The 27685-nt window shown below is 39.5% G+C and overlaps 1 protein-coding gene across 3 annotated transcripts in view; it reads right to left on the bottom strand.

The window, feature by feature from the left end:
• The window catches only part of BNC1 (basonuclin 1), a 75388-nt gene that overhangs the window by 4061 nt on the left and 43642 nt on the right, over window positions 1–27685 (bottom strand). For 2 of the 3 annotated variants that reach the window (XM_027886995.1, XM_027886996.1), the window contains 3 exons: window positions 4674–4776; window positions 4271–4506; window positions 1130–3054 (listed from right to left, as the gene is read on the bottom strand). In XM_027886995.1, the coding sequence (XP_027742796.1) occupies window positions 1130–3054; window positions 4271–4506; window positions 4674–4776 (2264 nt within the window). Of the gene's footprint in view, window positions 1–1129; window positions 3055–4270; window positions 4507–4673; window positions 4777–16979; window positions 17125–27685 lie in introns of those variants that run through there. The other variant, XM_027886997.1, reaches the window with a different exon arrangement.

Below are 27685 nucleotides of genomic sequence, written 5' to 3'. Positions count from 1 at the left end.
GTGGGAAGGAATCTGTGGCATGTGGATGCAAATCTTCCTGCTGGCCTTCTTTCCTGTGGCCCATATCGCAATTACAGTGGGGAGGAATTCACATCTGGGAAGATGCAGGCAGCAGACCAGGGTATGAAGCCCTGCCAGCAGCAGATGAATCTGAGCATCTCAGATGCAGCGGCCAGTCCTCAGAGACCAGCCCATCCTCTCTCTGGACTGCATCAGCTGGCTCCAGCACTCCTAGCAGATTACAGACAATCTAAACCTTGTGTCACTCTGAACTACTATCCAGGCGTGTTTCCTGCAGCCAAAAGCTGCTGTAACACCCTTAGAGAGAGCTGGAAAACTCACAACACTTTGCTTGCACTTCAGTAGGTTTGTTACCTATCACTGACCGGTTCAGGTACACAACTGAGGGTCAACAATAAAACTTCAGTTCTTGTTTCTCAGCCTATGTGCATAATAGGCTGAAATAAAATGAATTGCAGCCACACAATACTGCAGCTAACAGTAAGCTGAATCAAGGTCGTGGTATAGTTTAGGAATTAGTATGTAATCTCACAGAAAAGCAATACTGATGTGGATACACACCAGACAGTGTTAGTTCGACTACCACTGCATAATGTTAATTTTGTAGTGACAAAGACTAATCTTGCATTTCTTACAGGCTTTTTCTCACCATTCTCTTGCAAATCCTTGATTAAAGCAAGGACCAGGGCAAGTGAAGATTTCCTGAATTGATCTCATTGCTTTTCCATTAAAGAACACTGTATACATTAAAATACACATGAAAGTACATATTAAACATATAAGTCCACACATGCATCTACTGGAAAATTGCTGAATTCAAACCCTTGTGGCTTTCCCTTTATGTTCTAAAGTATTCTTTCAACTACTGCAGCCTTTATCAGTTATGAAATTTTCATGGCTTTATTTAATACCTCGTAGTCTACTGGAAAGGAAATGTTTCTTTCAATGGATTTTCATTTTATGAATGTTCTGATAAGTTATCATACCTGTTATACGAGGATACACAGAAAATATTTGTAGGCTCCATTCCTCAAACACTCATTTTAATTTCAAATTAGGCTCCATTGTGATGGTAAAATAAATACAATTTTGTTTATAATTTTCTTACCTGTCTCGACTTCTACGAGAAGGGAAAGCAGCATTACAGCCCTCAACTGTGCAAATATGCATTTCTTTGAGATGTACATTTTTGAAATGCATTTTTACACTGTAAGGGTTTTTAAAAGTCTTCTTACAGATGTCACAATGAAAGCGGCTTTCTTCCTTCTGAATCCCTAGTGCATGTTGACTGACATGATCCATATCTTTAGAGTCTTCAAAACAAGGAATGGCAGCACCCCTGTTTGACAAAGTGCTGAAAAAGCCCCCGGTCAGCAAGTGGTGTTGCAATTCAGGGCAGTCATTTTTAGGAATCCTGTGCTTTGACTGCTCTTTAATATACATGGGGGGTTCAGTCATTGGTTTTATAACATCACTGTGGTGGTGTTTTGGATCTTCATATATAATCTCATGGGAAACTACTTTTAATGGTTGGTTTTCTTCTGGTTTAACCTCTTTCTCACAGTGTTGCAATTCATTCTCAGAGATATCCTTGATGTATTTGTTATTTGGCGCAAAGACAGATTCAAAATATTTTGGGCCCTCTACCCCAGAGAGAGATTTCCATGAATTACCTGAATGGGGGTGCTTTTCCACCCTGTCGGCCACTCGCTTCTCTATCTTATGCTCACAGGTCTCAAGCTCTCCATCGCTTACCACTTGCAGACGTGTGTCGTCTTCAGAACTGGTGACATCGCTGCTTTCATGAGGTGTCTCAACAGCTTCTTTCTCTATCTTGATGGGCATGCTCGACTTACGAGACTTCTTCTTGGGGAGCATGTCAAAGGGCAATTCGTTTGAAACAAGCTGCTCAGGTATCGAGGAAGAAACAAGAGGCAGAGAAGGCAGAGTACCTGGAGTGTTAGCAAGCTCAGCTGGTGTGACTGGACTACGGTAAAAAGGAAGAACAGGCTGTACTGTCTTCAGGTTTGGAAAGAGGACACCGTTGTGTCCAATACTGGAAAATCCAGCCTGACCTTTGGAATCTGTACAGGAGCTGGCATAGCTGGAAATAGTTCTGCTATCCGGAGTCAAAATTGTAAATTCTGTCCTTTTACTGTCTCCAGGTCCAGCAATGCTCAAACTGTTTCTTAGATCTTTATCCCTGTTATTTCTGTTCATCGGCATGTGGAGTCTGGGGTTAGGATTTGCACTGTGACGGTTTCGGCTGCGCAAAGAGCTAAATACCATATTGCAGCCCTCGATGGTGCATTTGTGCTTTATCTTCAGATGAACTGCATTGTAATGTATTTTCAGAGTACCTTTGTCATAAAATGTCTTTTCACATGCAGTGCAGAAAACACGCCCTTTCCTTGGCCCAGCACTGTTTTTTTCAACAGATTTAATTTTGTTTTCTGGAGATAGTGCTGTCATTTCAAGCTTTGCTGCTGTATTATGTGAACTGGAATCACTTAAAAGGGCATCATCTTCTGTTTTAGTGACATCTGGACCGTTTATGCTCCTCTCATTTTCAACTTGAAATGGTGCAGAACTAGAAGTTAAGAAGCTGCTTTCAGAGAATGGTATCTGAAGATCTTGTTTGGTTTCATTGCTATGGTCTTGACCTTGCTCAATCAAATGTCTTTCTGGTGGTGAACCTATCAAAGGTGGAGGCACTGGACTGAAAAACTGAAAGGGCAGCATGAAAGCCATGTTATTGACAAGATTCTCAAAGGGATGAATGTTGGTGGGACTCATTTTGTCCAAGGAAGCAGAAAAATTAGGGCTGTGTGGATTGCAGCTCTCAATGAATGCCCTAATATCCAAATTGGCAGTTGGTGGTGGTATTATAATTGACTGCCCTTCTTTCTCTTGAATTGCCATTAACTCTACAATGGACTTAGTTTCTCCAAAGCGAAGAAACTGCTGCAAAGTAGCCAGTTCTTCTTCAGTGGTCATTATGCTCCAGTGATCCAGAACCTTTCCTGAAGCATCCTAAAGCCAAAAATATTTAAATGAGTCAGTTAAGGCAAACAAAAAACACCTCCCCTCAAATCTTTCATTTTTTCAGGGACTAAAATTTCTTCTCTAACAAAATGATAACAACATTCCATTTAAAGAGATTAATGCCAATTCTGTGATAATTTCTTCCAAATGTTACCACTTTGGTGGTATTATTTCTTTCTGAACTGACAGTAATACCTTTCAATAAACTCCTTTTTTTTCCACAAAAATTAAGACACGTTATTTGAACAACAGTTAGTATCCTGTAAGTACAGACAGCAGAGATGGAGCAATCAGACCAAGATTTAGCTCCTCATTTAAGTCAAGTATTCTTTCATTGCAAGTTTAATAATCTTCCAAGCAACTAAGATCAGAGAACAAATGAACCTGTATTGATCTATTGCCAGTGTTCACAGAGCACAGCTGTAATTACACTAGTGTTGGAGTTCTTTCAAACTCTAGCTATGCCTAACTTTTCCCAATAACTACAATAAATATTTTATCACAGAACATGTATTTGATGGCCTACTGAGATTTTTCACAGTGCATGTAAGAGTTTCTAAGATGATGAAGAACGTAACATTATAAATTTTTCATGTGGTAGAGGTTCAAGGTAATTGATTCCATATTTTTAATCCTAACACTAAAAAGCAAGATTATCAAGACCATTAAATATTGATTCGTGTCATAATGTAAGATCATAATGTTACTTTACATAAAAGGTAACTTCCAGAGCAGCAAGGACTAACATCAGTGTAAGCAATAGGCCCAAATATACCCTTGCTGTAGCTCCAGTAAGGTCAGTAGCACTACACCAGACATGAATATTGTCCCTGGTGTTTAAGATGATGGCAAGTTTATTTCTTGATGTATTATTCTGCTGTATAAAGGCAAACTCACTGTTTAAATAAGACTGGAGAAAATTCTGAAGCCTTTACTTTGATACATTCCCAGTAACTTTTTCTTTTTATCCTTGCTTACCTTTGTTGATAGATTTGAGCAAACAGGAAGATTTCAATTAAGTCCAACTAAGAAGAGAGACCAATGGCCAAAACTGCACCCTTTCTTTTCTGGCATTAAGTTTGTACAGCTCTATTTCTCCCTTTCAGCTGTGCCAAATTGTTAACACATTGTGAACCACTAAGAAGATTAAGCTAGAGAAACTACTTAACTATCACATTTATATTAAAAAAGCCCCTCTAAATACCTGTAGCACATATCCACGTATATAGTCCTGCAGTGTCCAGTCCAGAGCATGGAGGATCTGTATTACCTCTTCCTGCTTCAGAACACTGAAAAGCCGATCTAGCAGAATTTTAAGGCGCACAGGAATGGCTTGGGTTCCGTACAACATGAGGCTACTGATATCAAAGACAACATTGGACTGAACTATTTCTACTTGGCTTGATGGGTAGAGGTTGGGAATCCTTAATTTGCTCAGGGCTGCAAATAAAAATCACAAAATATAAATAAACTTGAGTCATGAGAGAGAGGTAAAGTTAAATGCAACTAATATTGCAGTGGGTGGGTTGAAGGGGTGACACAAAAAGCATGTTATAGGGAGGAGGATCCTAAATGGTTTTCTATAGATTGTAAAAACAAAGTATTACCATGTGCTACCCATCCATGCCGGCACTGGTCACATTGTCGCTGATTTATTTTCCCAGGTTTGAAACACTGACAACTACAGTTCACGAGAGTGCATCGGATAGCCTGGAGATCAATGGAAAGGATAAGAGGTAATACACAGGCACCATTTAGAGTGTGCAGATTATACACAGACAGTACACCCATAAAATCCACAGAAGACAGAGCTAACATACCAGCACATACCTATCAATGTGCAATATAAGTAATCCAGGCAAAAGTGGGGTTATACAAGACTGCTTCTGCTTGAGAGAGAATTGGTCACCAGATGGAACAGTGGAATGTTACAGAAGCAGTACATTTAATGATGTATGTAGCAACACTTCTCTGGATTTATTTAGGCTGAAGCACCTTTATAACAATTATAAAGTGTCATAAATTATGCATTCATCTAAGCTATGATCCCTTTTTCAGGAAGGTTTGAAAACAAAGACATACAGATGTCTCTCTTGCAGTTTTGCTGGAACTCCATACTGCAATGCAGGAAGTTCTAAGGAGCAATGCATTAGCTCTGCATGGATGCCATGCCTTACACAGGCAGGATCCACAGGGAATAGATGTATTCTGTCAAACACACAGGGGTTCCCTAACGCTTCTCAGAGCTTATCAAAAAGTACTGCAACTCCTCGAAGACTGAACAATCACATTTTGTAAGAGAAATGCCTGCAAGCAAAATAGAGAACACAAACAGAGAGCAACCAGTTGCACAGTTCAATTTGTGCATCACTTCACTCTCGCCAAGGTCATCTATAATGCAAATCAAATTAGTATTCAGATATCCCAAATCAACAGGGTGATGCAAACTTGCTTCCTGGAATATATGCTTTCCTCTGTATGTGCCCATCTGCTGGAGAGGCAAACAGACAACCTGAAGGTCCTAGTTAAAGCTCCACAGGGATTGCTATAGAGCCATGCATTTGTAGGATTCTGCATTGCTTGGATCTGATACTGAGAATAGTTCCTGCATAAACGGAATATTAATTAAGGGAGGGAAGGCAAAGAAACTGATGTGCAGAAAGTCTGCACTGGAATAATAAAGGAAAAAAGTTAGATTATGCAACTGTAAAATGTCTGCATTTTTCTGCTTCTAAAGCAATATGTTCCTGCTCCTCATGTCTTATGCAAAATGGGGACTTCCACTCCTCATAACACCCATAGGAAAGCAAGATAAGATTTCGGGGAAAAAAAGAAGCGTGGCATTCCCACATTGGCACTCTCAGAAAACATACAAAGCAGCAAGTTTTTGGACAATCAGGCTAAGAAACATGGATGCAGGAAATGTTTAAAATCACAAGGACATGAGAGAAAGGTAATTTCACTGGGTTTTGCAACGGGCGTTTCGTTAGACTTGAACAATTTGGCTGACTCAGGGCAGAAGAGGACACTATGTACATGAGCCTGCTACAAACAAGCATATTCACAACATTTGGATGTCTAGTGCTTTACAGTAATGGATTTGGACTGAGATTTTAAAATCTCAGTATCTGTCCTATCCAGGAGTTAGTTTACATGCACATCTCCAAACTGCAGTGGCTTGGTGCTGAGATTCCTCTGTATTTGAAGGATTGGAACAAGTGGTAACAGGGCCGTAGAAATCTCTGAATCATTTTGCCTTTAATCTTTTAAAGGAGCCATTGCAAAATACTGAATTCTTGAGAAAAGCTCTATGCTCCCCATAAAGTCGTAAAATACACATCAATACCCTACACAGTGTGAATTGCTTCACTTTAATGGAGGATATATTTTCACTTAGATGCTGAAATACTTTCATATAGCAATAAAAAGCCATACATTTCTTATTGAAAGGCTGGGGGAAAAGAAGGTGTAGTTGACTGCTGATTTATTTCTATCACAAGACATCAAACAATGATGCAGTTCAAGTCTTCTACCTCTGTACATACATAATATTCTGTGACTTGCGTGGACTGAACACCTTCCACAGGTGACCCTGCTAGGTTTGGTAAGCTACAGTGCATTCCACAAATGCAACTTTTGCATTCCCTTCAAACAAAATTACCAATGAGCACTTCCTTTTTCTGCAAGAAGTAACAGAAATATGCACAATGAAAAAAAGCTGTCATGATGATAAGTTAATTGAGATTTCAAAATTTTTGTCATTCCTTTTCCTTTGGACATGTTCCACAAACCACTGACCTTTAAAACTATTTTTTTCTACTTAATTTTTGTACTTAGACAAGAAAGATATGCTACACCAAATTCTGCATTTTTTGTCTAAGAACTTCTATATGGTAATGTATTTATCTTGCTGTCCCGTGTATGTGTAGAGGACTCCATATGCAAAAACCAGAACAAGTAAAAGGAGGACATTTTGTGTTACATATATGAAAGCAGCTGTTAAAAAGGCAGGAGAGCTCCCTTCTATTTTAAATATTGAACTTATCCCCTCTACAGTTAATACATTATTGCTTCTAGAAACTAGTCTTAGATGTAGTTAGCTTCCATACTGCTACTATATCAAAGGTGTACCCTCAAATCATGGATCTGTTGCTGACTTAAAAAATTACTTGAAAGAATCCCTAAGAAGAAACAAGTGTGATTTTCAGGTTTGTAGCATTTCCCTTCATTTGTGCCTGTCACAGTCTGTGTCTCCTCAAATTTTTCTAGCAACATTTGCTTTAATATAGTCACAGAGAATATGGAACATGGCAAAATTAACTTTTAAATAATCAGTGAGTCACAATTTTGAATTGTCATTCATTGTTCAACTTAAAAAGGTTGTAAAAGATGCACTTTATCTCCAAAATTAACTTATCTCAGACTTTAATGAAGAGAATGTAGCAAAACTTCATGACAATAATACCCTTGTCTTTTGCCTGTTAATCCTTAATACGCCTATTCTAAGGTACTGTAATTATATAAAGTCTTTTAATAAGCTTTATTTTCCCAACAAGTGGAATGTACACACAATTTCATTCTACAGAACAAAGGAATAACCTTCTGTATTGCATACATGTAAAGCTTGAAAATTGTAATTAAAGGATTGGAAAAGGTAGATGGAAATTAAAGTGGAATTTTTTTAAAGCACAATCCTTTCATTCACATCATTATTTAGTTTCATTTTCCAGAAACACAAGGTAGATGTCTAAAAAAATAAATCTTATGCTATCATCAAGGATCTCATTATTGCTTTCCAGTCACTCTGTCTTTCACAAATGGATCTTTCCAAATCCATTATCAGCCGCACTTCCTTAATTCTTTTTAAAAAATAGAGTTGAGAATTCTGATCAAAACTTTCTGTGGTTTTACCAGCATGACTGTGGGAATCTGAATGCTGGACTTCTAATACAAATGAGTCTTCATTGCAACGGAGACATATTCACCATTAAACTGGCCACTGTAGAACACCTAACTACTAATCACTGAATCTTAACCTCTGTTGCCTGAAAGCCACACCTGCTCACACCTTTTTTTTTTTTTTTTCTCCAGATATTGATGCAGCTTCGATTATGCTTCAAAAGTTACTGAAGGTTTCTTTGCAACTCGCTTATAGCCCTCACAACCAAAGAAAAGCCCAAGCTAACGGGACATATTCATTCCCATTCTGGGTACATAATCAGGCATCATTTCCTAGAGCATGTTTGAGATCATCCATGCTCTCCTGAAGCCTGTTGGGACCTACACTCACTTGCAAGGTAGAGCAGCGGGTTTAGGAAAACGCAGCAAGAGAAGGGCAGTGTAAGTGTATCACATCTCATTCAGTGTTAAGTGGGTTCTGGTTTGACAGCACTTTGGCTTGGGAAATAAATTAAAAAGTAAGCAAATATTGAAGACCCTGTCAGGGCTGAGTTAGGGATCTCTGCTCGTGCTGGAAAGCTGGTCTGGCTCTCGCACGCAGCGAGAGCTGCAAGTGCAGACACCAGTGAAATGGAAGAGCAAGTCCCAGGTTACCCTGGTGGTATTTAGCCTCAGAAATGCACAGGTCAGCACCCTCACTTCTGGCACTTCCTGGCATCTAAGAAAAACCCTTGTCTTTTCTGCACAAAGCTACGCCCCACTTTAGAAACTGCTGCCTTTTTTTTTTTTTTTTTTTTTTTTTTTAAGCTACTGCCATCACCTGAAGAGTTGGAGAGCTTCCCTGCTCTGCTAGGAGGATTACTGACAAAATGGTGCCATTGATGCACAGGAACTTATTTTGCAGGCAGGGCTTAGAAATTCCTGTAAGTCTAAAATGCACGTTTGAAGAAGAAATAGGAGTTACTTGAAACAAATAGGTGAGAGAAACTGTCACTGGATTATCTGTAACAGAGATTGCTTTCCATGCCCTCTATTGAGGGCTTCTAGCAACAAGCCATATCTCCTATGGCCATCACACCATCATTTCCTAGAAAAGGTAATCCCACTGAACATACGTAGCCCACCACGATATGTGATCTGGCAAGCACAAATCCTCTAGGAAAGGACTGGGACATGTCCTATTCCTGCAGAATTGATGTGCAGCAGCTCCATAGTAAGAACACTTGTATAAGAAGACGCAGGATTTATAGCAGGGGAAGAAATAAAATTAAACATGGGACATACATCTGGTTATTTGAAAATATTTTGTTTCTTGCACCTTGTAAAAGATTTGCAACGGAAGCAAAGTGATGAATATCTCTACCACCTCCTAAATTAAAAGTACAGGCCACAGCTAAATCAAAGGCCAAATCCAAATCTGTGTACATCTTTCAGTAAAGAGAACAGTAATTATAAATGAGTGTGAAGTTGCCTTCCTGATCAATTTTTCTTTCCTGTTTTTACTGTTATTCACCAGGTTCCTTGTGTTTGCAAAGTTCAAGTAAGTCTTTGTTTTTCATCACCCATTTGATTACTTCTGTATTTGAATCTTAAGCACAACCACTGAAAGCAGAGACAAATTAAAACCCCTTTATCTTAAGCATCTCTGTCAATGCCATACTTTCCCACATCATACAATGAGCAAAGCTTTGCTTTGTCCATTGTTTGTCAGGGAATTTTGCCACTTTCCCTAGGGATATATTCTGCTGATAAATAATACTGTCTGTCAGTTTTGTCACGATTTAAAACAAGTTCTCAATTTACATTTTGTCCATCTTATTTTCACTGTATCACAATCCCGCTGTGCTTACCCATATCAGACTGATATTTGGGCTTTTTATCCATCCCATATGTATCTGTATCCCCCCTGTCCACTCCATAGTACATATTTAGCCCTTGTGTGTGTTCTTCCTGAAGACAGACTTCAGTTCTAGATACACCGTTGAGCTCCCTGTAGCTTACTGAAACTAAAATACATTCCTGAATATTTCAAGTACAATTGCAAAAAGAGCTGGGCTGCTCTAGATGGTGCAAGTACTTGCTGAAGACGTAGCCCAACAGTTAGGCCTAAAATGCACACTGGTTTATATCTGTTAGATTAAGCACCTTATACCTCTAATTGTTCCTTGGAAGTTTCAATGTATTCCACATTTAATAAGGCTCTAAATTCCATCTGCCTGCAGAGACCATTAGCAGGGCCCCTGCAGCATCTTCAAGGAAAGGCTCTGGGCCATTTTCTTCTTCCTGACATGCTCACTTCAAAGAGGTAACAGGATGCCTGGAGGATGGACAGAATATGGAACCCCTTTGCTGCCTGGGAGTAGAGCTGGGAGGGCACCGAGGGAATGGGGAAAAGGGAGCAATAGGGCATTGAAATAACACCTACATGTGCACAGGTCTGACAGCAAGGCCCATTTGAGAGTTACTCTGCACAAAGACTTGGCTCGCACTACAACTTGCAATTCAGCTCAGAATTGTGGTTTCTTCTGTCCCCCGTTTAAAGTCCTGCTAAGTTCACCACCGCCACAGCATACACACACTGCCTGCCTTTCTCAGCCTGAGCCCCTGAAACAAATGGATTTCCATTCAAGTACATTTCTGCCTACTCCAGTACGTTTGGTTGCTGCAAGTTCTGCTATTTCTACACTAAACTTCAAAAATACTGAAGACTAAAATAAATAATTGCATGAAGTTATCAAAACAAGAAAAAAGTCCTTATAAGATTTCTAATTATACTGGACCGAATGCATACATTATTTCCCCAGTCTTACCTCAAAAAACCTATTTCTTACGAAGTAGCAGCTGCTGGTAATAGTTATTTAACAAACACAGGTAACAACAAACAACTTTCATGAGAAGCAAACAAGCCTTATAGCTTCTTGCACGTATCCAGTCTTATCCAGTCTGATATCTTCTGTATTTTGAGCTTTTAATTAAGTAAAGTTGTGCACGGATGTGACAGATTAAAGAGCACTGACCAAACAGCTCCAACCCTCTCCTTTCAGACTGACACATTTAAAACACTAGCCCAGATGATTCATTTGATAAACTGTTTATTAGTAAAATATTTTAGCAAAATTTTTTTCTCTCCTGCTTAAGAGACCAACTAGGAGACAGACGGGGAAGGTGAGCCACAACTTGCCCTTCACAGTGCCACTAAACACAAAGTTACGCTCACAGCTCAGTCCCCAAACTGATGACGACTCCTTGGTGACTGGGCTGTTTTTCATTCACACCAACCATCTACTCCTACCAAGCTTAGGAGGTACAAGAATCTTTGAAAAGCACAGACAAAAAGCTTTTTGTTTCAGAGCCCAAGCATGGATTTAAGAATTGAACTTAACACCTATTGTACTGAAAATTTTGGCTGGTGCTGATACCACTCAAGTCCCACTTACCCCTTCTCTGTGGGGAAATTATGTTATGATTTCTCTCCTAAAATAACACGGAGGCCACAAGTTGAATACATTTTCTAGATAAGACCATGGAATACAACCCATTAATTATCTGGATCCTTATGTATATATTCATACTGTTTATTTGGGGTCAGATACCAAAACCTGACCTCCTTTTAAACAGCCACAGCCTGAGAATACACGTGAACGGAGTATTTACAACGCAGATCCTGCAGCAAGTTGCATGACCCCATTACCCTCTCCCTCAGCGGGGCTCAACAAAGCCAATTTTGGCCTAGAATTTCACCAAATCTCTCTTGTGGGTGCAGCCCAGCACACTGAGCTGAAAACGATAAATTGTCCTTGCAATAATTGACTAAAACATCCTCAAAAACATACAAAAAAGTGGAGGGAGCGAATAAGCTCAGTAAGACAGAACTGAAATGCGGTGCATACCTTCACAGGATGGCCCCACTGCCAAATCAACCTGGCTTGGGGATTTAAAAGACAGTTTGGGCTGGCTGCTGAGTTACGGACTAAGAGTCCGCGTGTTGCCACTTCGTTAAGAAGTTTTTCTAACTGAGAAGAGTCCCAGGAGCGAGGAGCTGAGATAAGGGACTGAACCGAGCGCAGCCTCCCCAGCCAGAGGCGGTGCGGGCTCCGCGGCAGCTCCGGCGGCCGAGGCAGAGCAGCTCGGGGCAGTCCCGGGCACCGCAGCCGGGCGAGGAGCACCGGGAGCCGCCTCTGAGAAAGGCAGCAACGCTACAAGGCCGAACTTTAATCATGGCATTGCTTGTGGGATGAAAATCACTCCTCATGCATGTCACTTACCCTAAAGGGCCCCTTAGGGCAGCTCTTGTTAATGGCACTGTCAAAATAATCACAAAGAGAAAAGAATTCGCGTGTGTGTGTGTGTGTGCGCGAGCACACACACTCGGGCTGCTCCTCTTTGAACAAAAAGCACTGGACAGCAAAACTTAATTTTGCCATTCAGCAACATGCTTATAGATAGACTGGCTGATGCTGTAATTAATCTCAGTTGTTAACAACAGGTGAGTGCTGACAGACAGCTCGGTCCACCTCAGGGACATATTTAGAGCCTCTTCTACCATTCGGTTTGGAAATGGAATGAAGAAATACAAATTGAGGAAGGAAAAAGATCACATTATCATTATCTTACAGTTGTTATTTACCTTTGATTCTGAAACAGACTGTGATGCTACAGTTCCCACGACATCCCTGCCCTGGCCTGCGTAGGTCAGAAACCTTTTATTGGTATTAAGCAGCACCTATCACAAGATATTATGCTAACTTCCCTTTTTAATAAATTTACAGGAAAAAAATCATTCTTATTAATGCATTTCAAAAATGAGTAACAGATTGCTGCTTACTGATGAGAAAAACTGCTCAGGCTTTAGGGGTAAAGATAAGTCACTGGACAGAAATGGTGTGAAATTTCTTATGGTAAAGCACTAGATGCTATTTAATCTAACAAATAAAATGTGCATATGCTACTTATCTCTACTGACATGCTAAGTGTGGTACACAAATGCTGAACCTCCAGACCTGGCCATGAGCTGAATCACAGAATCAGAGAATATGCTGAGATAGAAGGGAGTTTAATTAAATCTTCAACTCCAAGCTTTATGTTAGCAAGCAATAAGTGTTAACACAAACGCACAAACATCAGAGAAATGAGGAATATTAGTATAAATCAAACACAAGGCCTTTAAAAGGTCTTTAACTTTTTTTACCTAGTTCATAAAATGTTGTATGTGTGCAATGTGGGTGAGTTAATGTTTCAAAGACAATCCTAAATTTTTCAGCTCCTCACACCACTACTTAAGTCTCAAAGCCATAAAATATGTATGCTTAAATCTCTTCCTTTTTCCTGTTACAGAGCAAAGACATAGATTAAAGAATAAAAAAAAAAAAAAACAGCTCTCTGAAGTATTTAGCGTTACACAATTCCATTTAATGCAATTTCATAAATTTTAAACCCTAACATATTTGTACACATATACACGATGCTATCTGTGGTGCTACAGTTATGCAATATTTTACGCAACAGTGTAAATGCATTGGTAATTTCACAATTTAAAACTCAGTATTCCTTTTTACTGAACACAGGTGAGGAATTTTTTCACTGGTTTTCAGACATCAGCTATTTCCAATTAAAAAATACCCATTTCTCAGTGATAATCTCAAATCTATATTTGAAATTTGACGTAAAAAATTTGCATTTTTTTTTTCTATTTGTTTAAAAAACCCATACTACCACAAGTGTGGTAGTGAAGTTTGAAGTGTGGAATGAAAATGTCATTGTTCTTTATTCTAAAATTACTGAAGTCTGGTAAAAACTGCCACTTTTCCTTATTCCCTCAATAATATTTTTTGGGGTCTGAGTACTGAGATTTTAATCCCTATACAGATTTTTAAAATGGTAACTAGAAACAAAATAATAATAAATAAAAACTAAATAGAAGAAAGGTGATGACACTTGTTGTAAAACTTCAACTGTGGCATCTGCTAGAACAAAACCTGCTGGCTGCCAACACATAGGAACTCAGAGTTCCTGCACCACTGAAGCCAGAAAGGGCAGGACATGACCCAGAGGGCAAACCCATTTTTTCTTCCTTACATTTTGTGGCTATTTTGCTGGAATAATGAATTCAAGATCCATACCTAAATTTTAGCTCAAATCTGCATGAAAAATGTTAACTAAATGCCAAATCACACCAAAAGTGTTTTTTAAATGTGTCCATAACAAAAGCTGTAATCTAAAATAAAATGAGAACATTTCTGTTTTTATCAGAGGTGTATTTAATATTATCATAATGAAGGCTTTATTACTGTAAACCAAATAAATCACTGGCTTGTTGGATTGGAAATGGAGTGACAAGCTCAGTATGTACGAACAGATCTTTTAACAGTATCACGAACAGACACGGAAGTTGCAAGTCAAGACATTTGGTATCAAAAGGCCAAACTTGCTGCAGCCTCAGGAGGCAGAAGTTCATCTCAGCTACAGTAAAGCCTGTGAAGTGGCCCAGCATTTGTAACAATTTTTCCTATTTCCTATGTGAAGATTGAGCTCTTCTGCAGGTTTGGATATGCTTGCAGTTACTATTATTCTTATGGTTCTGAATAGGTTGTAGATGGTTCAGGAGTTCAAAGAATAAGCAGAACAATTACTTTGAAATAAATAAGATCAATCAAAAGTCCATATATATTACATATATAAAAATGTATGTTCCATAACATAAGATTACTTTTTACGTGTTCACTTATTGTTAGAAGTGTGATTAAGCTGCAAACTACTCAAAACTCTAGCATTTAATTCAAACAGAACTGCACAGCTATACTGATTATAAAGAAACCCTATCAGCACTATACATAGAATGGTAAATAATCTAAAATTGAATACACAACGCGTGTTTCAAAATCTGTAATTTTTCCCCTTTCTGTGAAAAAAGCAATTAGAAAGGTATTCTTCAGTGTATACTGTTCTAATCACTAGAACAAAGCAAAACAACACTGTTGTTAGTAGTTAAAAAAAATGCTAGACCCCCTTTGCCCCATGACCTGGAGTGGAGTGAGACTCCCCACTTCCCACTCCTGCAGCACTGAGAGCTGAGCCACAATTCCAGTGTTTTAAAAATCAAAGTACAGAAACAGAGACTCTTGTCTAACACAACGCTTGCATATTTTACAGCAAACTGAACAGTATTTTCCAAAAGGATGTTAAAAATAGAAGCATGTGATCTTTTCCCACCTAGAATTGTATCCTTACAATTAAAGACTATTAGCTGGCATCCCTTTTAACCGTCAAACTCAGACAGTGGCAGTTCTATAGCCACAAAGAGAAGCAGTAAATGAGAAGAACATGTTGCTACACTGCATTTGAGAAAGTTTGGCTCCAAGCTATGCACTGATTAATATCAGATCTCCTTCTTTACTTGCCTCTTGACAATCTTGTCACATCTGGCTGACAAATCCTTACAAGCTTATCCAAACCAAGGCAGCCCAGATCATGCTCCGGGAGTAGCTTGAAGGAAGCGGCAACACCAGCCATGCACTGATGTGCCATCATGAAACTAATGAAGCTGACTTCACTTGCAGACTGCAGGAACACGAAGAAACACAACATGCCCCAAGGTTTTGCAACATAACGCAGAGTTAGCTCACCCAAAGATAAGACAAACAATCAGCTCCCGAGGTTCAAGAAGCCAAGTAGTTACATGAATTGCAAAAAAACTGTATAGAAATTGCTTGAACAACAATCTCGACTAAATGAGCACAATAAAATCCAACTTCAGATCAGATGTGAAATTTGACTGCTAAATGCCTTTCAAACAATGGTTTGTTTTAAATTAAAACAGAACTAGTTTTATTTTTCCTCTCCCATATACCCCAAAATATCGGAATGCTGCCTGGCTTCCAGGTTATTCAAACTGAAAAACATTAAGAAAAAAACCCAAAGACATAAAACAAAGGAAAAAATAGGAAAAAAAAAAGGGGGGGGGGGAATAGTGTCACTTTTTATCCATAGGATTTTACAGAAGGACAAACCACAGCCTGTGTATATCAGTAGTCCTCCCCTGGGTTAGTGATCTGCCCTCTCCTCATTTTTAAACCAAGAATTCCTTACACAGAGCACTGGAAGTATTTGACCAATTAATAAACCAGAAAGTAAAATGCTGTATATTAAACATACCTAAAAAAACCTCATTATGTATGACCTGACAATTAAACCATGTTTATTTTTCTATGTGATAAAAAAATCAAAATAAATTAAATAAGTTAAATGCACCAGAAAACAAGACATTTAATTAGCACAATATATTTAAAAACCCAGACCTCCCCCCCCACCCCACACACACTCATACTCAAACCCACCCCCCCACATTCCCCCCTTCCCCGAAATACAAACAGACTGATCCCAAGAAAAGAATTACTGGCCTTATTTTCTGGATGCTAAATAGTCAACAATAAATTGTATATAAAGGGCATACATTAGACTCCACTTTAGTGGTAATTTCTAAAGAACTTCGTAGTGAAATTACATTGTTGTCTCCTCTCCAGTGCAGTTATACGTCACGATAATGATAATGTATCTGCTTAAAGCACTTGACTCAGAACACATCTGAGTCACAAATCACAGATTTTATTGCTATTAATGTATATTGAGGACTTGTACAATTAAACATTGTCAAGTATTTATGATTTACATGCTACTACTTCAATTGGAAAACAATTACACAAGTGATGGCTCTGCTTATTATAATCAGCCTGCAATTCTGCATTACTCACTGTAGAACAGAAAAGTCATACAGTTGTTTACAGTTCACAGTAGAAAGAAAAACTGGATTTTTTACAGAAACTAGTTTTCTACTTTCCTAGTATCTTTATATAATTAAGAAATGGAGACTACAGCTCCCTACAGCTCTCATCTCCATTGTTCATTACCCAAAACAACACCATTGCAAGATTTTTTATATCTCCACAGTGCATAGCCACAAGTAAAAGTTGCACAGTAAAAACACACATTCACATAGAACTGCAAAGAACTTTCCTTACCTCAGACATTCTTACTGTGCTTATGTTTCCAGAGCTATAAAACAGTTTCCCATTCCCTCAGTGAGTTGTACAAAGAAGTACTGGAAACACTCCTGCCTGTACAAGTACTAAGGCAGAACCATCACACGCCTCTTTACTCTTGTCTGACTCTGAGCACCTCAAGGTCTGATGTATGCTCAGGCTGTGCACAGGGGAGTGAAATAAGATCCTCCCCCTTGGTGTTCTCCAGACCTACAGTACGAAGTTGTGTCTGCCTCTCACCTCTGCAGCCAGCTCTCACCTCGCTGCCCCGGCGTGCTGTGCTCCAGCGCGCGCCTCCAGTCGCAGGGCAGTCCCCTCACAGCTGGCTTGAAGAGGGCATGACACTCATCTTTCACAGAGATCTGATCAAAAGGAGTCACGGAGGCTTGAGGCGCTCCTAATGCAGTGCGAGGAGATTCTACCTCTGCTCTGGCAGCCTAAGTAATGCATTAAATCAATGCAGCTGACCTAAGGCCTATTACAGGGTGGGTTTTTTTTTTTCTTCTCAGTGTACAACTATCTGCAAATAAGCTATGAGGTACTTACAAGTAAAATTACTTATTTTTAGCATCGGAGTGTTGTTTTTCAAATTGCGGCTGCTGCAGGGGTTTTTTTGTTTTGTTTTGTTTTTTTCTTCTTTTTAAACATTTGCAGGTCTCAAAGGTTCACTGAGTGGGGTGTGCATTTTTTAAAGTTATAACACTTCCCCTTATCAACTTACTTCTGAGTTAGGGCTGAATTTTATTTCTTTTTATGAAGTTGAAGCTTCCTATTAACAGAAGTACAGGTCATAAAGACAGGAGAAGAATTACTTTCTAGTAATTGGGCCAAAATCTGGTTTCAGTTATTCAGGTGTTGGGTTGCATTCATGAGTTAGAGCAGGATTTTTGTCATAGTCCTTTCTCACCTATTTAAAAAACCAAAACAACCCCCCAGGACAAAACACTTCTCCCCGCTCTCTACTCTACTTTTAACTCCTGTAGATCATTTCTTTTCACTCTCCTTACTCAGGAATACTCTGTACTATAGCAGAGACAAACACGAGCAAGTTGCACTGAGCACAGAGGGAATCCTTGTAAGAACATCCCAGGACAACATTTGACCAGATGAATACCGTAATCCCATAGGAAAGGCAGCAGGAAATAAGATGGCTGTAGGGAGAAGACAGCTAACATATTATTATTGTTGGTTTATTAGTTGTCTTCTACTAATCCTATTTGCTATTTGCTAGATAAATGCAACCCTTAAGGAGAACCTAATTTACATAAAGATATATACTGGAGTACATTTAATATTGAGTCCATGGCAGGATAAAACTAATGGGACACCAGAATCTGGTCCTACCATGAACTGTATGCTTGCCTAAACCCCTAGGTTTCTTCACCCTGTACCTTATTTTCTCCCAGTAAGCTACTGAACAAATGGAAAAGCCAAGAGGAGGATTTAGTTTCAGAGGATGGTCTGCCCGATATCTCTGGCAAAAAAACACTGAGGTGCCAGAAGAGTCAACCACCAATGGGTGACTTGGTCCTTCCCCAACAGAGCACTGCATGGAGGCTCCAGTGCCACCTCTGGTCCCTGCAAGGTGCCTCAGGCACTTCCCTCTTGGGATCCCAGGACACTTACACAGGGATTATCACTGGCCTTGTAAACTGTGGGAAAAACTGCCTGAGAAGTCACGGCCAACATCATCTTATCTGAGGTAAATCTTAACAGCAGTGTTTTAAAAGCATCTGTTCTGTGATGAGGACAAAATCTAGCTGCTCCCTCAAGATGGTAACTCAAAGCCGAAGGCACACCTTGTTACTAAAATCGTATTTCCTTCTTAATGAAATAAGCAGCGATGCAAGTAAAAAGGGCTCAACCTGATTGAGAATTCTGCAACAAAGGTGGGAAGAGTGGCTTAAGATTACATAAACTGCCAGAAGCTCTGAATTGACTTCAAAATGATAAGTGACTAAAACTTAGATGCGTGGAGAGCTGCTCTCCCCTCTAGCCAGTTCCCAGGAAAAACCTATTTACTAGCTAGCTGCCATTTGCCTGGAAGATGATAATTCTTATTAAATGGGCTAACTATCCATAGCAAACAATTTAAGACCAATTTACTTTTTTCTTAATTAATTATCTACTAAAAGTCTTTTATTTCAAGCATTGTTTTCATTATTCAAGCTTTTTCAATGAATATTTAATGGGAATACATTCATGCCTTGCTCTTTTTAAACTATTCACTATTTCTGATTAGCAATTTTTCAGTGTTTTACTATCTGTGCACCTTTTAGCAAAACCCAATGATCTCTACCATAATGTGATGTGGAAGGCACAGCTTGTATCTACAGGTCGATTTCTAAAGAAATACTGGCATAATAACAGTGTTTTCAGGAATTTCAGCTGATTCATAGTTCAAGCCTGCTTGTACAGGGCACTTACCAAGATGTCTCTCGAAGAATGAACAAAATGGAAACCAGAGGGTGACTTGCATAACTCTTGTTCAAACACCAAAATCTAATGGAAAACCGGAGTCTCGTGGAAAGAAACAAAGCAGCACAAATGTAGGGAGATGTAGGGCAGTTTGGGAAGTGCAAAAACTACTCAACCAAATACACGAGCGATCATAGTTTTGAGAAGAGCTTCAACATGTGGAACTGACTATAAACAAAAAGCTGCTGCTCTTAAATGATTTTATTATCTAGGATATTTTAAAAATGGGAATTACTTATAGTCAATCACTGCAATGGAAATGTAGGGATATAGCACAAAGTGCAACATAATCCACAGGAAAAGACTTCTCCTGACTTTTACAATTCAACCGTGACCTGAATTTTGGTGTTTGATTCCAAAAAATCATTCTAAAAAGAGTATCAACTATATCAAGAAACTAATCAAGCACTGAGTACAATCTTGCTCTTTGCTCTGTGTTCTTCAGGCAAATGGGTATGTAAATCCTAAATTCCCCAACCACACACTACTGCTTCACACTGTTCCCACCAGAGCCAGCTGCACAATGGCATTGACCTCTGTGTCCTGCCTGCTTGGCCTGCATTCCAAACACATAATGTCCCCTCTTACTTAAATCAGTGCTGGCAAAGATCTTAGCACTAATTTAATGCTTTGCTCACTTACTGTCTCAGAAGACACGTGAAGCAATGGTCAGCCCTGTGATCACACTGCTGGGCACTGGGTCACCTTCAGGGAGAAAAACCAACAGGAGTAGGAATTGCTGTCCAGGACTGAAGGGACATGATTCTGGGGAGGTAGGAGGAGAAGGAAGAAACAGATCTTGACAATGAGGAGAACTGATGCCCTGTCAGCAAGGCATAAAGACAGTTGTGGGTTTCAAACAACTTGCAAGTTTGAAGGTTTTTAAAATTTAACAAACCAGTGCATATGAAGATGAAAATAGATTTAAACTTAAGTGTGCTGCAGCGTAGGTTTTAAGCACTAGCCAAACTACAAATAGGCCTGCTAAAGCCATGACATACTTGATAAGGTTTCCTAAGATCTGTGGAAGGACAGGCGAGGCACTTCAGTTCTCATCTAAGTAAAGGAGAACCCCAAATCTCTTGTTCAGTATTTCCAGGTAGGCTGATTTTGTAAGGTGGCCCAAGCAGATAGCACTGAGGTATAAACTGTCCAAAACTGCTTTCCACTAACAGTTTAACCAGAGTTCAAGTGTTTATCCCTGTTTTGCAATTTACATCTCTTTGGTGCAACTGGACAAACTGAACTCAACAAAAATAAGTTAGTGGAATATTCCCTGCATTTGCACCTCTGCTTCAGCACTAGTTTTCATCTTCACTGCATTAATTTTCTTCTGTAGCTCAAAACAGTAGTGAAGTGAGCACTGACCATTACAAAATGCTAATATTTAAAGCAGTGTGTATGGCAAACCCAGAGACACATCACCAACACCAGCACCACTGGCCCATCCTGGTGAAGCTGTGCCTCTCCACTGAGAGTCACTGGGATCGAGAAGCTCTGCCATTATTAATTATGAAAAGACCTGCCCAAACAGTAAGTTTCTTTTCAACATTTATCAATGGTTGCTGTATGCAACAATGTATTTGTCTCTGAAAAATTGGATTCTATAATACTTTGTCATGTAATAAAGTTTGGGTTTTTAAAGTTACATCCTTTTTCAAGACTGGTTACTCAGCATGAATGGTACCACATTTTACAGCATGGTGTAATTATGCATCACACAGCAAAAGCTTTTCAGTGCACTGGTGTTGAGGACGTTACTTTACAATATAAAGCAGAATAAACCAAGGTACCAGATTTGACTTCTCTGAGCTAATCAGCACAACTGTTCGTGTCCTATCCTATTAACCTCTTTCCTACTGGAGGTAGTCTCACTGATGATTCTCCTACCAAAGCCTTCCCCTTTTTCCAACTGTGTATTTGGATTATTTGAGTAAATCCTTTTGAAGGTATCTTAGAATCACCAGAAGGAAACCCTTAACTTGTTGATGGCATTAATGTACTTCAGGTATTACTCTATTCCACTCTTTTGCTTTCTAGTGTTTTAGTTTCCTCCCTTCACTGCTGTTTTTCACTGAGCAAAAGAAACACAACTTTTAGCCTATACTTGATGACAAACAAATACAGCATTTTCTCCCTCCTAATGAAAGGAGTAGAGTTAATCCATTGTTCCCATATGCTATAATGGTGAGTTCCCCAGTTTTGTGGTAACTGGGCCTTTCTGTTAAATGCTTACAGTTTCATTCCAGGGCCTGACAGCAGTTACAAAAAATTCAAATTAAGGTTATGAAATACTTTTGGAGAATTTTACAATTCAGAGCCTTAACGAGTCTCAAATCTGTATCTCCTCTGCAAGCAGTGTTGCTTCTGTACTTTCTCCACTCTCCCCCAGCTCGTCAATAACCACCATCTGCCCCAGTGGAGAGCCTGGAGCATTCAGGTAAACTCTTGGCCATTTGGAAACTCACTGGTTGCTCCTATTGTTTGTTCTGTCTTTTTGCCCATTTATAATGTTAAACTAGATACATTACACCTTTCACCCTTTTGCTTAGTAGCTTTCTGTACTTACATTTCAACATGTACAACCAAAGGCTAGAAGAAAAGAAAACATAGTGACATTAACGTCTTTAAAGTGTTTTGTAAAGTGAAATTCAAACTTCAAGAACAGGGTTTCACAGCTCAAATCTGTAGTTGTAACTAACACTTGCAAAGAGGCCAAAGACGTACCAAAATTGAAGTTGTGTAACCACTAGAAATATATTTAAAAATACAGAGGTAAAAACATTATATATATATATATGCAGTGAATATTAAGTTGCTACAAAAGTAAGAATCCCAACACAGTGCTATCCAAAATAAGCATATTTAAAGTGACTTGCCTGAATCAGAAGTTTAAGATGTGCACTAAAGGACTCTTTTTGTTCCCTCCTCGTCACCCTGGGCTATGAGATAGAAAACTGGCTTAATTATTGGTTCTGATCTCTGCCTTCCTAAATATTTTAACTGCAGTGAAGCATGCAGCTTCTGTCTAAATGGATGGGAAAAAACTGCATCATTTTTTATATATGAGTGTTGTATGTCTGAGATATCCACCCAGCCAGAGTTACTGCTCTGAAGAGTGAGATGGGAATGCTGCAGTGAGGACAACACCCACAAGGGTTTTTGGCAGCTCTGCCCATCTTTCTTTCCAGGGTCAGTCTGATTTGGGGTGGGCTGGCACAAAAGTGCTAGCAAAGGATAAGAACCTGCAAACCTTTGGGATGGATGAGAAAGACATTATCAAGCGAAACACGATTTTCAAATGTTATCTAATAACCAAACAATAATGGGAGTCGAAGTCTTTCCCTGTCAGGGATTAAGGTAAGAGCTGTATTGGCTACACATTTCCCTTCCTGCACAATTCTACTGACTGCCCTCTAATCTTGCAAGTCCTGTGAGGAGTTTAAAACATTTAATTGCTAACTCTATTATTAAGGAATCTACTTTGTCAGACTGCAGCTCCTAACAACCTTAAGTCTCTTGGAGCAAATCAGTTTTGATACTGATGTTTCTCAGAGGTGCAGCATTTAATCCTCAAATTACAACACAAGTTTTAACAAGCAGATTCTGCCTGTCACCAAGATTTAGTAATTAACAAAAAAATTCAACCCCCTTCCTAGCACTAATGGTTTATCAAAAGAATACCAGTAATTTCAGTTAAGATATACTGATGAACCAGGCAGAAACACAATGGGGAGACAGACATGTTTATGCTATCTGATTGAAAGGGCTGAGACAGAATTCCAGAGACTTGGTGTTGTCATAAGAGGAACAGTCAGGAACCACAACTGTGCCCTCGGGCCAAAGGGTGTGACATCAGGCCAGAGGTGTGTCAAACTCAGAATAAAATGCCTGCCATAAAACTGGTAGCCACTCGTATTCCCATGAGTAAAGCAAAGGAGAGTTGGCAATGTGACACCTGAAACAGTAAATGTGCTTGGGTTTTTTTTTTCCAAAGGCGACCGAGTCCTACCAATACAGGAGACCCTTCACCTACTCTGTGGAGCTTTGTATTTATTTTCATAGCCTCCAGCACTTTCCTTCCTTTTCGTTGTGGGTTTGGTTTTTTTTCTTCTGCACTTTTTTTTTTTTTTCTGTCCTTCTTGTTCTTTAATACCAGGTAGTGGTTTTTCAACCGTTTAAACTATGGCATATAATAACCGATGAGTAACATCGCAGTAATACCAGTGGTGGCAATTTTGCTTTGTTTCATGGGAGTGTTAGAGTATTAGAGAGATGACTAGGACATGTCTCAGTGGCAGACTGATAAAATGAAAGATGAATTTTCCCTGCCTGCAACTGCTGCCAAGTTTTAATCATAAACATCAAACAGGTTACAGGACACCTTTTCCCAGGCAATAAAATAAAATAAATGGCAAACATTCTGCATTTTTGAAGGAATTTTTGGATGAAGAATTATTGCAAAAAAATTACTACAGTGTATCTGCTGAAGATTCTTTTCCAAGCTCATAAGCTACAAATTTCTGACCAAATGGTTGAGTCTGTTTCAAGTGCTGTTACTCCTAGGACAGTCGATGCTTGTTATAGAGGCATATTTACCAGCTCTCCCACTCTGAAGCTTTATGCTTTAACCAGAACTTTTACTCTCAGTTATCTTTTCTCACCAACATCCTCTTCTAATTGATCAGGAGGAAATTTCAGTTCCTATTTTAGAGTGACATTCCAAGAAAACTTCCTTGAAAGGCTCACCCATCCTCCACTTAGTAGATTGCTTTAAAACTGCCTCTTGTACTAACTCATTCCAGACATGTGCCTGTTCTTTCTATGTCTAAAATACGTGCAGAACTCGAAGTTTACCCAGGAGTGAAAGCAGAAGGTATAGCAACGTCCTGGAGTAGCATCTGACTACCCCCTCCGACCAGGATAGCACATCGATACCTGGCTGGTTTGCAGGGAGCTGGTTTTAATGGACAGCTCCCAGGTGACACCAGCCAGTGCTGCTGCAGCAGCCGCAATATCATACATCCTTGATTGAACTTTGATTAATTTTCCAGACTTTCAGAGCCTGTGGCAAAAGGATCCACAGCGGTAGCCGCAGCCATTAACTCCATCTTTTGTGATTTCTCCTTCTTCATTATGTTTGGGCCTTGATTGAACTTTGTTCCAAGTTAGTAGCTTTTGGCTATGGACAAGGGAGATAAGACTTTAGAAATGGAGTGAAGAAGAATAATATGTGAGAAACTTGCAGTGAAAGCTGCCTGGGCAGTTGGCTGTAGCTTTGGATATAGCTTGATGATGTGAGTGCGTTAAAGTTATTGGAATTCTGGCTAACACCAGCCTAAACAACATAAAGCATCACTTGATGCAGGCACAGTCCAAGTGTCTTCCAGCATTTGTGCATAGTAGATGCTATTTTATTATGCTGAAACAATTCTAAGTTGATGCATTCACATAATGAATAAAACTACCATTTGTGGACAAAGCCAGAACTTCACAGAAGCACTTGTTAAAATAAATGAATAGTCTTAATGGCCTCCAAAGATTATTTACAGAATTTGCTGTTAAATGGTGCAAGCAACTATCCCACTATTAGTATGCTCAATAGGACAACTTTACACTCTAGAGTCAGCCTTGAGTCTGTTACACTGTCCTATCCAAAAAAGCAGTTTATCAGCAGCTAGAACAGATCTTACAGTTCTTGGAAAAAATGACTGACAATACTTTACTGAAAATATTACACTGAATTTTTCCTAAAGATCCTCTAGTGTTTTCATTACATTTCTCTCTCCCTTGTTTTTGGTCACAGAATGTCTAAATACATGTCTGGTTTTCCTACTCTTTTTACAGTTAATGCTTGAATCTACCACTGTGATACGTTCCCAGAATCACTTTTATTGCCTTCTGTTGGTATTTGCCAGTGGTAGTATATAGAAATTGTATGCAGAGGTGGCTATAGTGATCTGTAGAAATTTTTGCCTGAACCTAGAAAAGCCCTTTCAAAGCCCCTTTCAAAGCTTGAAAACTGAAATTTACTGATGGGGGAAAAAAATACTGAACTATTAAGGGTGATTCAAAATCCACTATGAATCAAAGATATACATGATGTTTCCATAACATCTGACACAATGGGGCTTTGTCCCTACAAGAGGCCTCTGGGCATTCCTGTGATATGAGCAATAATAGATTTGTCCCTGTGAAGCTTTGAGTTATTGTGGCACCTCCAATAGAGAGGCAACGTCTGAAATAATTTAAAACCTGGAAATAAGAGAAACCTTTTTAAAATAAAATACATACATACATATACATCTACATACACACACGTATATAAATAAATATAACTTTTCCTTGCTTTAACCTTTTTATTCATTGCCAAGAAAAGCTGGCTGAGGAATTGGCATCTGCCGTGAGCCCTCATTTATTTTCTGACGCTGCCTTGCCCCATTGCCCAGGCAGCCTCCGCACTTCCCCTCCTCTCATCCCCTCACCGCTTTGCCTTCCTCTGAACCCAGGATACAGAGCAGCCTTCCAGCACAGAGCCCTTCTCTGCTTACAGGCTTTCCAGCCCCTTTCCTCCTCCTGCCAATCCCTGTCTCACTCAGCTCTCTGACAGGAGACTGCTTACATAGGAAAAACAGAACCCCTCCTCTACCTGGTATTATTTAGGCAACATTAACAGCAGACTTTTACACTGGAAATTATCAGCTTAAATGCCTTAAGACTGGAGCTCAAGCTGTATCTCTCTGGGTGATCTGGACACTAGACTTGGTTAAAGTGGCTGGGATGCTTATCTAGACAGCCAGCAACTTCGGGAAGTAAATAACTTGCGGGAAGGGTTGAATATTGCAACAGGTAGAACCAATTCAAGAAACACAAAGTTGCTGTGAATTAAGTATTGTGTTGCTTATTGAGTCCCTAGAGTTTCAGCATTGATGCTTCTTGAAATGCACTTGAACAAGCACAAGCCCAGTTTAGGGTGAAACCAGAGCTGCCCTGTTAATACCTTTGAAGGTCTGGACTGGTTACCAGGGGTTTCCCTCCGTTAATACCGTGGTTTAAAATAATAGGGAAGTATGCATAGCATGAAAAGTGGAAAAGAAGAAAAGTGCTTCAAGACCAACCACTTTTTAGTGGACGTTTGGGAACTCCTTGGAGGAGTGCCAGGGCTAGAACAAGGTGTGAAATCATACAATTATAAGAAGGGTGGCAGGTGTAAAACAGAAGTCTCTTATGGAGCAGTGGTCTGGGGTATAATATCTGCAGGAAGCTGACTGCCAGACTGACACAGAAGTGATTGAAGAAGGAGGCCTGGCAGGATTACCACAAGGAAGTAACGAGCCTTCAGGTATACTAAACACACACACACGGCTTGTGTGACTTTTCACAAACCTCCTTTTCTCTTTTATGTTGTCCTAATGTTAAAGTAAGCCATGCAGTGGTGGTAAGAAGGAGCCTGAGGCTCCTACAGAGAAGAGCTGAATGGTCAGTGCCCTGTGGGATGTAAAGGTGGCGATACTGCAGCAGACCGTGCTGGAGCAGCATGGGGTTAATGGCAGCTCAGGATTACTTTTGATGCCTTTTTCACTGGCTGGGACAGGTGTCCCCTCCTGCTGAGGGTCTCTACAAGCTGAAAGACTTTATCCTGCCCTTGCATAGCCAATGTGACTTGTGTCCCTTGCTTGAAGGGAAGCAGGACCAAGCCCTGTAAGCAGTAACTGTGAGACACTTTTATTAGTCCAGCCACATGCTTTGCTCCAAAGCCCCTGGCTTGTCATAAATTTTTCTGTGTTAAACTCTTCACCCAGATATGGCTCTACCATAAGCTCCTTGTCCAACAGATTATTAAGAGAATATTCTTTTTGAACTCTCTCTTCTGCAAACAGAAGATGCAGCTGGCAACCAGCCTCTGTGACTTTCGAGTAAAGGAGCACTAAAACTCTACACTGATTAGACAAAAACCTGAATAGGGAAGAAACATTAAATTCAACATAAATATTTAGTGCTAGTTTCTTTTGAATCCCTCATGCTAAAATGAGGCTGTGATATTGTCAGGATAATGTTGCAATTTTAAATAGAAATTAAATACCTAGTGTAATCTTTAGTTATCTTTAGAGTAAAGAAGGACTACTAAAAAATGCCATTTTGTACTCTGAATATATTCAAATCCTCATTGGTATGAATCAGTTTAGTTCCAAGAAATGCAATTTATA

The sequence above is a fragment of the Empidonax traillii genome, unplaced genomic scaffold (assembly GCF_003031625.1).
Source record: "Empidonax traillii isolate 1590-97213 ecotype Southwest subspecies unplaced genomic scaffold, ASM303162v1 scaffold201:size1909950, whole genome shotgun sequence".
Taxonomy (NCBI): domain Eukaryota; kingdom Metazoa; phylum Chordata; class Aves; order Passeriformes; family Tyrannidae; genus Empidonax; species Empidonax traillii.
Note: the sequence above shows the minus strand (reverse complement) of the source record. Positions and strands in the feature narration are given on the sequence as shown.